The sequence below is a fragment of the Oncorhynchus mykiss genome, chromosome 11 (genome assembly GCF_057628025.1).
Source record: "Oncorhynchus mykiss isolate SJ-2025 chromosome 11, ASM5762802v1, whole genome shotgun sequence".
Classification (NCBI taxonomy): Eukaryota; Metazoa; Chordata; class Actinopteri; order Salmoniformes; family Salmonidae; genus Oncorhynchus; species Oncorhynchus mykiss.
Window position 1 is genome coordinate 18287001 of NC_143032.1, and position 13848 is coordinate 18300848.

The 13848-nt window shown below is 44.3% G+C and overlaps 1 protein-coding gene across 2 annotated transcripts in view; it reads right to left on the minus strand.

Moving 5' to 3' along the window:
- Positions 1-13848, minus strand: part of LOC110535423 (uncharacterized) — a 152652-nt gene that overhangs the window by 41080 nt on the left and 97724 nt on the right. For both annotated transcript variants that reach the window (XM_090189665.1, XM_090189663.1), the window contains 3 exons: positions 11026-11851; positions 4643-4727; positions 3322-3433 (listed from right to left, as the gene is read on the minus strand). In XM_090189665.1, coding sequence (XP_090045791.1) covers positions 3322-3433; positions 4643-4727; positions 11026-11851 — 1023 coding nt within the window. The remainder of the gene's footprint in view (positions 1-3321; positions 3434-4642; positions 4728-11025; positions 11852-13848) is intronic.

The following is a 13848-nucleotide window of genomic DNA, read 5'->3' on the forward strand; positions in this document are numbered from 1 at the left end:
TGCTGTCAAAAACAGCATGAATGACTCTGATCAGCTCTGTGTCAGTGTGACCGGTCTAATCAGTTATGGGGATGTGTTTGAAGATGGCTGCAGAAACATCTTCACTGAACACCTCAGGGCTTTGATTGGAACTGGACCCATGCAGAGACACACAACCATTGATGTGCGTGTGCGTGTACAGCTTTGGCTTTTAAAAACACTTTAGTTCAATACAAAAAAAAATAAAAAATCTAGCACTGATCTGTGTGGTACATAATTTAGCCTACAGAATGAATGATTCAACATTCCAACTTTACACTGACAGGAGGATGAGAAATGGAAGACTGGAAGAAACTTTTTCCTTTAACAAGTCCGATGAGAAGGATATCCTGCTTTCCCTGGAACAGGCCCAGATCCCCTCCTTTTGCGTGAAGAAAAGACGCAGGAAAAGGGGCTGCAGATGGGGCGGCCTTCTGAGAATCCGTAGACGAGCTAATAGACTCCCACTGCCATCCGTTCTTCTTGCTAACGTGCAATCATTAGAAAAGAAAATTGATGACCTACGATTAAGATTATCCTACCAAGGGGACATTAAAAACTGTAACATCTTATGTTTCACCGAGACATCGCTGAACAACGATACAGACAATATAACGCTAGCGGGATTTTTCATGCACCGGCAGAAGAGAGACGCTACCTCTGGTAAGACGAGGATAATCTTAAGCCTGTGTGTCTATTTATCAATAACAGATGATGCGCAATGTCTAATATTAAAGAAGACTTGAGGTTTATTTCGCCTGAGGTAGAGTACCTTATGATAAGCTGTAGACCACACTATCTACCAAGAGAATTCTCATCTATATTATTCATAGCCGTCTATTTACCACCACAGAAAGAAGCTGGCACTAAGACCGCTCTCAACCAACTCTATAAGGCCATAAGCAAAGAAGAAAATGCTCACCCAGAGGCGGCGCTCCTAGTGGCCAGGGACTTTAATGCAGGCAAGCTTAAATCAGTTCTACCAAATTTTTACCAGCATGTCACGTGCAACCAGAGAAAAAAAAATCCTAGACCACCTTTACATCACACACAGATATGCATACAAAGCTCTCCCCCGCCCTCCATTTGGCAAATCTGATCATAATTCTATCCTCCTGAGTCCTGCTTACAAGCAAAAACTAAAGCAGGAAGTACCAGTGACTCACTCAATACGGAAGTGGTCAGATGAGGCAGATGCAGGACTGCAGGACTGTTTTGCTAGCACAGACTGGAATATGTTCCGGGATTCATCCAATGGCATTGAGGAGTACACCACCTCAGTCATCGGCTTCATCAATAAGTACATTGACGACGACGTCCCCAGAGTGACTGTACGTACATATCCCAACCAGAAGCCATGGATGACAGGCAACATCCGCATCGAGCTAAACGCTAGAGCTGCTGCTTTAAAGGAGTGGGAGAATAATCGGGATGCTTATAAGAAATCCCTATGTCCTCAGATGAACCATCAAACAAGCAAAACGTCAATACAGGATTAAGATTGAATCCTACTACACCGGCTCTGACACTCGTCGGATGTGGCAGGGCTTGAAAACTATTATGGGCTACAAAGGGAAACCCAGACACGAGCTGCCCAGTGATGTAAGCCTACCAGACGAGCTAAATGCCTTTTATGCTTGCTTCGAGGAAAGCAACACTGAAGCATGAACGAGAGCACCAGCTGTTCTGGATGACTGTGTGATAACGCTCTCGGTAGCCGATGTGAACAAAACCTTTAAACAGCTCAACATTCACAAAGCCGCGGGGCCAGACGGATTACCAGAACGTGTAATCAGAGCATGTGCGGACCAACTGGCAAGGGTCTTCTTTGACCTTTTCAACCTATCCCTGACCCGAGTCTGTAATACCTACATGTTTCAAGCAGACACCATAGTCCCTGTGCCCAAGGAAGTGAAGGTAACCTGCCTAAATTATTACCGCCCCGTGGTACTCACGTCAGTAGGCATGAAGTGCTGTTCAATGACAACAGCTTAGTGTTCAACACCATAGTGCCCATGAAGCTCATCATTAATCTAAGGACCCTGGGATTAAACACCTCCCTCTGCAAATGGATCCTAGACTTCCTTACGGGCCGCCCCCAGGTGGTAAGAGTGGGCAACAACACGTCTGCCACGCTGATCCTCAACACTGGGGCCCCTCAGGGGTGTGTACTTAGTCCCCTTCTCTATTCCCTGTTCACCCACAACTGTGTGGCCAAACACGACTCCAACACCATCATTACGTTTGCTGATGACACACAGTGGTACGGCCTGAACACTGACAACAATGAGACGGCCTATAGGGAGAAGGTCAGAGAACTGGCAGTGTGGTGCCAGGACAACAACCTCTCCCTCAATGTGAGTAAGACAAAGGAGCTGATCGTGGACTGCAGGTCCCCATTAACATTGACGGGGCAGTATTAGAGCGGGACAAGAGTTTCAAGTTCCTTGGTGTCCACATCACCAACAAACTATTATGGTCCAAACATACCAAGACAGTCGTGAAGAGGAAACCTTTCCCTCTCAGGAGACAGAAAATATTTGGCATGGGCCCCCAGATCCTCAAAAGGTTCTACAGCTGCACCATCGAGAGCATCCTGACCGGTTGCATCACCGCCTGGTATGGCAACTGCTCGACATCTGACCGTAAGGCGCTACAGAGGGTAGTGCGAATGGCCCAGTACATCACTGGGGCCAAGCTTCCTGCCCTTCCAGGACCTATATAATAGGCGGTGTCAGAGGAAAGCCGCTGCTACTTGCTGCTTATTATCTATGTAGTCACTTCACCCCCACCTACGTGTACAAATTACCTCAACTAACCTGTAGCCCCGCACACTGACTTGGTACTTGGTACTGTATATAGCCTCGTTAATGTTATTCTTATTGTGTTACTTTTTATTATTACTTTTTATTTTAGTCTACTTGTTAAATATTTTCTTAACTCTTCTTGAACTGCACTGTTGGTTAATGGCTTGTAAGTAAGCATTTCACGGTAAGGTCTATGCACATTCGGCGCATGTGACAAAAAAGTTTGATTTGATCAGAGAGAGAAAGAGTGTGTCTGACACTCCAAATCAGTTCTTTGCCCCTTCCCCGTGTCCTAGCCCCTTCCCCTTCCCCGTGTCCTAGCCCCTTCCCAGTATCCTAGCCCCTTCCCAGTGTCCTAGCCCCTTCCCAGTGTCCTAGCCCCTTCCAAAGTACCTTTCTAGGTTTATAAAACAATCCATGCTCTGCTAATCAATTCACAGGACTAATCAGAAGTAGGGAGAGAGAGAAGGATATAAGTTGAGGTGTGTGTGTTTACTTGTTCCTGTGTTGTGTGGTTGTCTCTCTGTGTGTTGAGTGTGTTCTCCATGGCCTGCTGTAGGGCCAGTCTCAGCTCTGCAGACTGCCTCTCCAGCCTCTCCACTGTCAGCCTGCAACACACACACACACACACACACACACACACACACACACACACACACAGGTAAACATCACAGTAGTAGGGGGCTTAGGGAAGGGGCTAGGACACAGGGAAGTGCCTAGGGACTGATTTGGAACTAGGCCGAATAGTGTCAGTAAGAACAGGGGGGAATCTGAATGTGATCGATAGGGGGTCTATTTCTGCTCTGCCTCAATAGAGACTGGCTGCCGTGGTTACTCGATCAATACGACAAATTATGAGCATTTCCTCAAGCTCCCGACCAACCCCATCCCCAGAGCAGCCCCAGAGCAGGCAGCCCCAGCGGAGCCCCCATGGACCCCACTGGCAGACCGACTGGGCACAACACAGCTAAATATACACACAATATATAGGACGAGTAAATATACAGACCCTATAGCAAACCTAAATATACAGGCTATATACACATCCACAGTACAGTCTCAATATGCACCAACTTCAATGTATATTCAGGAGTGCTGTACATATCTGTTAAAAATTGGCTAAAGAACCCAAAGACAGTCTTCTCAGTTCACTATAAAAAAGATGGGAGAGAGGGGTGGAGAAGAGGATAGAGGGGATAATGGGGGAATCAGGGGAAGAGAAGGAGGATGGGATGGGGAACTTCCCAGAAACAGCTGAAATCCATTTAGCATCATGTTCATGTTTAGTTGAATAATGACCATTTGGGAGCGCTTTTCTCATACAGACTCCTCTTAGCTATTGGCCCATATGGATGTTAACAATTTAGAGAGAGGGAGAGAAAGAGAGCGCGAAAGAGGGAGAGAGAGAGTAGAAAGAGAAAGGGAGAGAGCGATAGAAAGGGAGAGAGAAGGGGTGAGAGAGGGAGAGAGAAGGGGAGAGAGAGAGAAGGGGTGAGAGAGAAGGGGTGAGAGAGACGGGGGCAGAGAGAGGGTGGGGGGAGGATTCTGCATTAATGTGATGAGGTCACCATACTGGCAGAGATCTAGACCACAACCACAGACAGACACCAGACATTTCATGCTGCATTTATGCTGATGTCATCACAATGCTGAAGAGACATGGGTCAACCTGTGAACTTTGAACTTGGTGACCTCATGTACGGCACGGTACAGGGCAGGCCAAGATGCACATTCTCTAATATGAGTACTGCTGGCGTGTAGAGTAACCTTGTCTGAGACCTGAAGAAGTGTGTTAATTCCCTGTGTTCCCTTCTTACCTCCTCCTCTCCTCTGCCTGTCTTCCTTCTCTCACACTCCCCTCCAACCTCCAAACCTCCTCTCCACGACATGACAGCTCCTCCACTGATAAAGGGAGAGAGACAGAAAGAGAGAGAGACAGAAAGAGAGAGACATCATGAAAACTATTGGCTTCAGTTCAACAGGGAGCAGTACAATATGAACGCATAGGAGGCTAAATGAAACCACATTTGAAAGATGTTTGTCTGTCGAGACATTAATTCATACTTCCCCTGAAAATTACTTCTATAAATTCTAAAACATTTTTATATGCCACAACTAATAACCCATCATCTTTATATTAAAACGTAAGTGCGGGTTCATGTATAATGCATTCTTCAACTATTCAAGGTTATACAGTATGTGACTATTATCCCTAAAGAACAAATTGTAGTACGTAGCAAAGAGATGAGCAATGAACCTTAGATGCAAATAAAAAAAAGCTCTAAATAAAATGCAGTCAAATTATTTAAAAAGAGAACAATGCAAGTAGCTTCTCATTAAAGGCACACAAAGCCAGAGAACAAACATTTAGCCACTATGAACCCTGTCAAAACAGGGCTTTGTTGTGTCACACAAAGGAAACACTTCCTCTTTCGGTCAATAGATGGCACTCCTCACCTTACACAGCACACAAAGTGTGCACCCATCCATTCAATCATTTTGTTTCCCTATCTTTCTCTCTCTATCTCTCTCCCTCTCTCTTTCTCTTCTATCTACATGGAATAAAATCATATTGTCCACCATGTAGTAGGTTTAGCATCGTATGTTTATAAAAGCATATAAAGGTTTTTGCTCTTTGTGAAAAACGTTTTCATGCGTCTGTTTTTCAGCGAGTCACCATTTGCTTAAAAGACACATTTTCGGATAACCTCTGTCGCCCCTTTTATTCATTGTGGGTTTAAAACCATTGTTTTAGACAGTTTTTGCCACTCAGTCAGGATGCAATATGGAACGCTAAACTCCAGGTCACCTGTGTGTCATGGATGTGTCTGCTTGCATTTATGTGTGTGCATTTTAAAATGGTGAGAAATGGGTATGATGCTATTAGTGACATTCGCAGTGATTGTGGTGGGAGAACTGGAGAGAAAAGGACGGGAAAATGAATACTAAAACATCAACACTTGATAAATCCATGATTCATTTATGGCTTTGCAGAATCCAAACGGTTTAAATTGCAGCCGTAGGAAACTGGAACCTGTAAATATTTTACGATGCACAAACAGACTTTGATTTATTTTCATTATTTTATTCCAGCCCACCTTGGCTCGATTGCTGAATCTCAAGGTAAAAGTTTGTTATGAATCTAAATAATCGATATAAAGAGAACGAGTAAAGATGCATCTCAGGTTGATTCACATTCATCAGGAATCAGTTCAATATAACCTCTCTCACACTGACCATCCAGGGAGGGCAATTAATGCTGCACAGGCTTTCCTGTTTACAAACACACAGGCAAAGGTTAGGAGAGCAGACTTTGTACTGTAACCCCAAACAACACATGCAGAAACTAGAAAATGCTATTTCAGTTATTGAGGTTTAATATTGTCAATTTCTATGGAGACTGTAGGAGCAGAACAGACCCAGAACCAGTTAGTGTCCTGGCTGAGTGGGTTGTATCTTCCTTCTTTATTTTGAGGGAGTTACAAAAACAGATGGGCCTTTGCCTTACTTCCATCCAGTGATGCAAAACACACACACACACACACGCACGCACACGCACACACGCACACACTCCCGCTCTCTGTCAGTGTTGTATTTACAGTGATCTGGCAGTGGAAGATGAGCCCCGGGCTATAACACTCTAACACACTACCTAATGCTCAGACTAGCAGGTAATCTGGTGTCTCACATCCTCCTTTGATACACACTGATCAATACACTGCTGTAACACCAGTCATTTTCTTCTGCTTCTACCTGCCTCTCTCTCTTTCTTTTTATTAGGCTACATTTATAATTCATATCACACTGGCTGGATACGCAGACACAGACCTAGGTGTGTGTGTGTGTGTGTGTGTGTGTGTGTTCTAGAACAATAATAGCAACAATCAGTGCAAATGATAATGTGTTTGGTTGTCTGTGTTCGGGCTCAAAAACGCATTTTGTTTAAAAAAATTATAATTACGTTCAAACGGCTCTCCTGTGAAGTCGTGGCTTGCAACGCACGCCTAGTTTTATGAATCGGCTCTCCTGTGAAGTCGTGGCTTGCAACACAGGCCTAGTTTCATGAATCGGCTCTCCTGTGAAGTCGTGGCTTGCAACGCACGCCTAGTTTCATGAATCGGCTCTCCTGTGAAGTCGTGGCTTGCAACGCACGCCTAATTTCATGAATCGGCTCTCCTGTGAAGTCGTGGCTTGCAACGCACGCCTAGTTTCATGAATCGGGTCACATATACACTATGCATAGACATGTATGTGGACACCCCTTCAAATTAGTGGATTTGGTTATTTCAGCAACACCCGTTGATGATAGGTATATAAAATTGAGCACACAGCCATGCAATCTCCATAAACAACATTGGCAGTTGAGCTGCCCCGGTCAACTAAGTGTTGTTATTGTGAAGTGGAAACGTCTAGGAACAACAATGGCTCAGCCGCGAAGTGGTAGGCCACACCAGCTCACAGAATGGGACCGCCGAGTGCTGAAGTGCGTAAAAATAGTCTGTCCTCGGTTGCAACAGTCACTACCGAGTTCCAAACTGCCCCTGGATGCAACGTCAGCACAAGAACTGTTCATTGAAGCTTCATGAAATGGGTTTACACTGCTCCAGAGTCCAATGACGGCGAGCCTTACACCACTCCATACAATGCTTGGAGTGGTGTAAAGCTCACCGCCATTGGACTCTGGAGCAGTGTAAACCCATTTCCTGGAGCGTTCTCTGGAGTGATGAACGGCTCGTCACCATCTGGCAGTCCGGCGGACGAATCTGGGTTTGGCAGATACCAAGAGAACTCTACCTGCCCCAATGCATAGTGCCAACTGTAAAGTTAGGTGGAAAAGGAATAATGGGCTGGGGCTGTTTTACATGGTTTGGGCTAGTTCCAGTTAAGGGAAATCTTAACACTATAGCATACAATGACATTCTAGACAATTCTGTGCTCCAGCTTTGTGGTAATAGTTTGGGGAAGGCCCTTTCCTGTTTCAGCATGACAATGCACCCGTGCGCAAAGCGAGGTCCATACAGAAATGGTTTGTCAAATTCAATGTGGAAGAACTTGACTGGCCTGCACAAAGCCCTGACCTCAACCCCATCAAACACCTTTGGGATGAAATGGAACGCAGACTGCAAACCAGGCATAATCGCCCAACATCAGTGCCTGACCTCACTAATGCTCTTGTGGCTGAATGGAAGCAAGTCCCTGCAGCAATGTTCCAACATCTAGTGGCAAGCCTTCCCAGAAGAGTTGAGGCTATTATAGCAGCAAATGCCCATGATTTCGGAATGATTTTCGGCAAGCAGGTGCCCACATACTTTTGGTCATGTAGTGTATTTAACCCCCTGAGTCAATACATGTTAGAATCCCCTGGCAGTGATTACAGCTGTGAGTCTTTCTGGGTAAGTCTCTAAGAGCCTTCCACTCCTGGACTGAGCAACATTTGCACATTATTATTTTCAAAATTATTGTTGATCAATGCCAGACAATAACTCTCAGGTCTTGCCATACAGTTTTTTACTTAAAACTGCCTGAAAATATACCTCGGCCACTCAGGAGCATTCACTGTCTTCTTGGTAAGCAACTCCAGTGTAGATTTGGGCTTGTGTTTGGGTTATTGTCCATCTGAAAGGTGAATTAAGCTCCCAGTGTCTGGTGGAAAGCAGATTGAACAATGATTTCCTCTAGGATTTTGACTGTGCTTAGCTCCATTCCGTTTCTTTTTTTATCCTGAAAAACTCCCCAGTCCTTAACGATTACAAGCATACCCATAACATGAGGCAGCAACCACTATCCTTCAAAATATGGAGAGTGGCACTCAGTAATGTGCTATATTGGATTTGACCCAAACATAATGCTTTGTATTCAGGAAAAAATGTAAATTGCTTTGACAATTTTTTAAAAAGTATTACTTTAGTGCCTTGTTGCAAACAGGATGCATGTTTTAGAATCTTTTTTATTCTGTACAGGTTTCCTTCTTTTCACTCTCTGAATTATGTTAATATTGTGGAGTAACTACAATGTAGTTGATCCATCCTCAGTTCTCCTATAACAGCCATTAAACTCTGTAACTGTTTTAAAGTCACCATTGGCCTCATGCTGAAATCCCTGAGCGTTTCCCTTCCTTTCCGGCAACTGAGTTAGGAAGGACACCTGTATCTTTGTAGTAACTGGGTGTGTTCATACACCATCCAAAGTGTCATTAATTATCTTCACCATGCTGAAAGGGATATTCAATGCTTGTTTTTTTATCCTTCTACCAATAGGTGCCCTTATTTGTGAAGCATTGGAAAACTTCCCTGGTCTTTGTGGTTGAATCTGTATTTGAAATTCACTGCTCGACTGAGGAACCTTACAATTATCTGTATGTGTGGGCTACAAGGGTATTCATTCAAATATCACTGCACACAAAGTGAGTCCATGAAACTTATTATGTGACTTGTTAAGCACAAACCTTTTGTTATTCAACCCCATAACAAAGGGATTGAATACTTATTGACTCAAGACATTTTAGCTTTTAATTTTTTATTAATTGGTAAAATGTTCTAACAACATAATTCCACTTTGACATTATGGAGTATTGGGTGTAGGCCAGTGACAATACATCTCAATTTAATTAATTTTAAATTCAGGCTGTAACGCAACAAAATGTGGAAAAAGTCAAGGGGTTTGAATACTTTCTGAAGGCACTGTAACGGGTGTGTGTGTGTGTGAGTGGAGATGGATTTGAGGGCTGCTATGTCTCTCTCCATGGGCCAAAACCAGAAATATATGCTGGTCATTTCATCATCTTTAAACTCCAAACAAGTGTTAAAGACAGGGAATAGAATGGTGCCTCTGCAGCAACTCAGATCCACTGGTTGTATATACTGTACAGTACAGGATGTTTATTTACATCCTACATCCTATTTACATCCTGTACTGTACAGTATATACAACCAGTGGATCTGAGTTGCTGCAGAGGCACCATTCTACAGCTAAACCATGCTTGTTTCTGTGTGTGAATATTTCATGAAGGATGTAAATAAAAAATATTCTCCATATCAACATGATGAGGTATCAGTGTTTAAAAGTGGAAAAGAGATATACACACACACACACACACACACACACACACACACGAGGTAAAAACAGTTAATTGGTTTGTTCTCTAATTGTGGAACAGAATTCATAAGTGGTTTTAATTGTATCAACATCAGTATATACACACACCATATTCTGCCCATGATAAAGCCTTTACTAAAAGACACACTGAGTAGTACTTAGAGCTGGGACGATGAACCCAAAATTATCCACACCGACCATACTGATCATTTACCACAGGCATTTTGCCGATATCGTTCAAGTACAATAAGTAGCCTGTGCTAAAGAAATGTGTTTAAAATGGAATAAGGCAGATTGTTAAGGCCTTTAAGAGATGAATAGGGTTCAAGTAGTAGGGTTCTTCATTCATCTCTTAATGGGATAATTGATGGCTACAACCATCAAACTAGTAGCAGTAGTTTACTGGATCATTTTAAAAAACTGTGGTGCACATACATGTTATACACTTATCATTCTATTTATCATTATCGCATCAATTCAGGCAATTTATCCTGATATGCATTTTTGCCCAACTTTAGTAACACTTACAGTATGTAACATTGATTTATTGATCAGTGAGGTATGCCATTGGAAACATGCTATTTTGGAAAAAGTGAATGGATTATTGAGATGTACTCTAAAGCAGGATGGTGACATTGACAGGAAAGGCCTTATTATCTCTGCGCTGGAGAAAGCTTCAGTATATAAGGCTTTCCTATCTATATGTATCACCAGCTGTCTTGTCCTCTCCTATCAGACTCTCCTCTCCTCCATCATCCCTTGCGATCGCTCTTTCCCCCGGAACCCTCATATTAAATGTTATTTACATCGAAGTGTTTCCACGGTTGCGAGGGTTCTAGAAACAGAATGTGATGGATCATTTTTTCCTCCGGACTCCGCCTACCTGCCTGTCATCTCACAGTCAGCCAATCATAGACCGACTCCTCTGCAGTCTGACGTGGCTTATTTCTGCTCGTGACACATTCAGGGCCAGTTTCAGTCAAACAGGCCTTGGTGATGTATATTACTGTACATGCAATAACGTAACTCTCTCTCTCTTTCTCTCTCTCAGACAAAAGGTGTGCGTTTCAACTAAGACAATAAAGATATGTTGATTGATTAGTACCTGTCTGTCTGTGACTCCTGCGTAGTTCCAACAGGGCCTCTTTGAGTGTCTGCGCTTCCTCTTTATCTTCCTCCAGCTCCCTGGTTCTCCTCTTCACCTCCTCTTTCTCTTCCTCCAGCTCCCTGCTTCTCCTCTTCACCTCCTCTTTCTCTTCCTCCAGCTCCCTGCTTCTCTTCTTCACCTCCTCTTTATCTTCCTCCAGCTCCCTGCTTCTCCTCTTCACCTCCTCTTTCTCTTCCTCCAGCTCCCTGCTTCTCCTCTTCACCTCCTCTTTCTCTTCCTCCAGCTCCCTGCTTCTTCTCTTCACCTCCTCTTTCTCTTCCTCCAGCTCCCTGCTTCTCTTCTTCACCTCCTCTTTCTCTTCCTCCAGCTCCCTGCTTCTCCTCTTCACCTCCTCTTTCTCTTCCTCCAGCTCCCTGCTTCTCCTCTTCACCTCCTCTTTCTCTTCCTCCAGCTCCCTGCTTCTTCTCTTCACCTCCTCTTTCTCTTCCTCCAGCTCCCTGCTTCTCTTCTTCACCTCCTCTTTCTCTTCCTCCAGCTCCCTGCTTCTCCTCTTCACCTCCTCTTTCTCTTCCTCCAGCTCCCTGCTTCTCCTCTTCACCTCCTCTTTCTCTTCCTCCAGCTCCCTGCATCTCCTCTTTAGCATCTCCCTGGCCTCCTCACCAAGTCTGTGTTCCTCCTCTCTCTGCTCCTGCGCCTCCTTTCTGAGCCTCTGCACCCAGACTTTCTCCTCCTTCAGATCCTTGGTTCTCCTCTGAAGGAGCAGCTTGGTTTCCTTCAGGTCCTCCTCAACTTGCTGGAGCAAGACATCCTGCCCCTGGATGGTCTGGCCAGAGAAAGAGTGTGTGACTGTTAGTTACTATCTAAACAGTCGAAAAGGTCCCAAGGTGTGTATGTGTGTGTGTTGTGGTGGAAAAGCTTAATTATTGCAATAATGAATCGATGTTAAATAAAGATTGTTTGAATAACTGTCCAAGTCTCTCTCAGTATACTTGAATTCCCACGACAGTGTGGGCAAACATTATGTCATTAACAGAGGTGATTATTAAGTAACCCTAAAGAAAGACTGACGTAATAAAAGATGATACCATACAGAATTATTATCAAAATCATTCTGCGCGCATGGATCACATCCAATGGCCCTGCCTTTGTAGACTGGCTGCTCCCTAATACCAACTCCCTAACTGTTCTACTGTGTTGTAGCCATGTTGAAGGAGCATCTAGCTCTGTCCACACATACAGGCCCATGTTAACTAAAGCTCATCTATGTCTAGGGCGCCATTAAACTTCAGATGTACATTAACACAATATATCATCGTTCATTAATAATAATCAACCATACATGTAATCAGAGTTGCTCCACAGCCCTCTCTACGCATGTGTTATGTTTGCAGATGTAATTAATGCAGATTTACATGTGTCGTTACATTACACAGGCTCGTCAGCTACAGCAGTGGTTCCCAAACTGTTGGTCGGGACACACTCGCGGTTCATGGGTCCAGGTGGGTCACGGGACAACATTGCAAAAATTATTTTATTTTTATACATTATCGGGATAGAAAAACGTTTTCAGTGTAAACTTAAACGACTAAAACCAGATATAAAGTATGTCGATATATATATTTTAAAGTAATAGCCTATAATCTTTGAGAATTTACAATCAACAAGATAAAAGAAAGACAATCAGGCCCACATTGACTTTCAGCAATAGAACACATCATTAGCCATGTCAAAATGCGTAGAATTGTAGGAAATAAGCTTAAAAAACGGAAAATGTTGCTCTCAGGTTCATGGCAGAATGTATACAATTACAGGAGATTAGCTTTGAAACTGCTACATTTTTCCCCCGCTGCCAAGATTATATTTCTGACTTATTCTTTGGTCTGTGCATGTGTTTTTAAACGCTCAACCCCTATGGTGGGTTGCGACTCAAAACACACCTCAATTTGTGGGTCATGAAGCAAAACGGTTTGTGAACCCCTGAGCTAGAGCACACAGTGTCCCTTCATGACAACGGCTGAGTGAACTGACGTGAAAAGGACAATCACAACACACACGCTATCCTCCCCACACACACGCTATCCTCACAACACACACGCTATCCTCACAACACACACACGCTATCCTCCCAACACACACGCTATCCTCACAACACACACGCTATCCTCCCAACACACACGCTATCCTCACAACACACACGCTATCCTCCCAACACACACGCTATCCTCCCAACACACACACGCTATCTTCCCAACACACACGCTATCCTCACAACACACACGCTATCCTCACAACACACACGCTATCCTCACAACACACACGCTATCTTCCCAACACACACACGCTATCCTCCCAACACACACGCTATCCTCACAACACACACGCTATCCTCCCAACACACACGCTATCCTCACAACACACACGCTATCTTCCCAACACACACACGCTATCTTCCCAACACACACACGCTATCCTCCCAACACACACACGCTATCCTCCCAACACACACGCTATCCTCACAACACACACGCTATCCTCCCAACACACACGCTATCCTCACAACACACACGCTATCCTCCCAACACACACACTATCCTCCCAACACACACGCTATCCTCACAACACACACGCTATCTTCCCAACACACACACGCTATCCTCCCAACACACACGCTATCCTCCCAACACACACGCTATCCTCACAAGTCATTAGGTGGCCTGCTGGGGGTGTGTGACACGCATGTCATGTGTTTGTGCTAACGGGGTAGACCCACACACAGGGCACCCAAGTGCCCGAGACTGGCAGCTTTGTCTTGGCACAGTG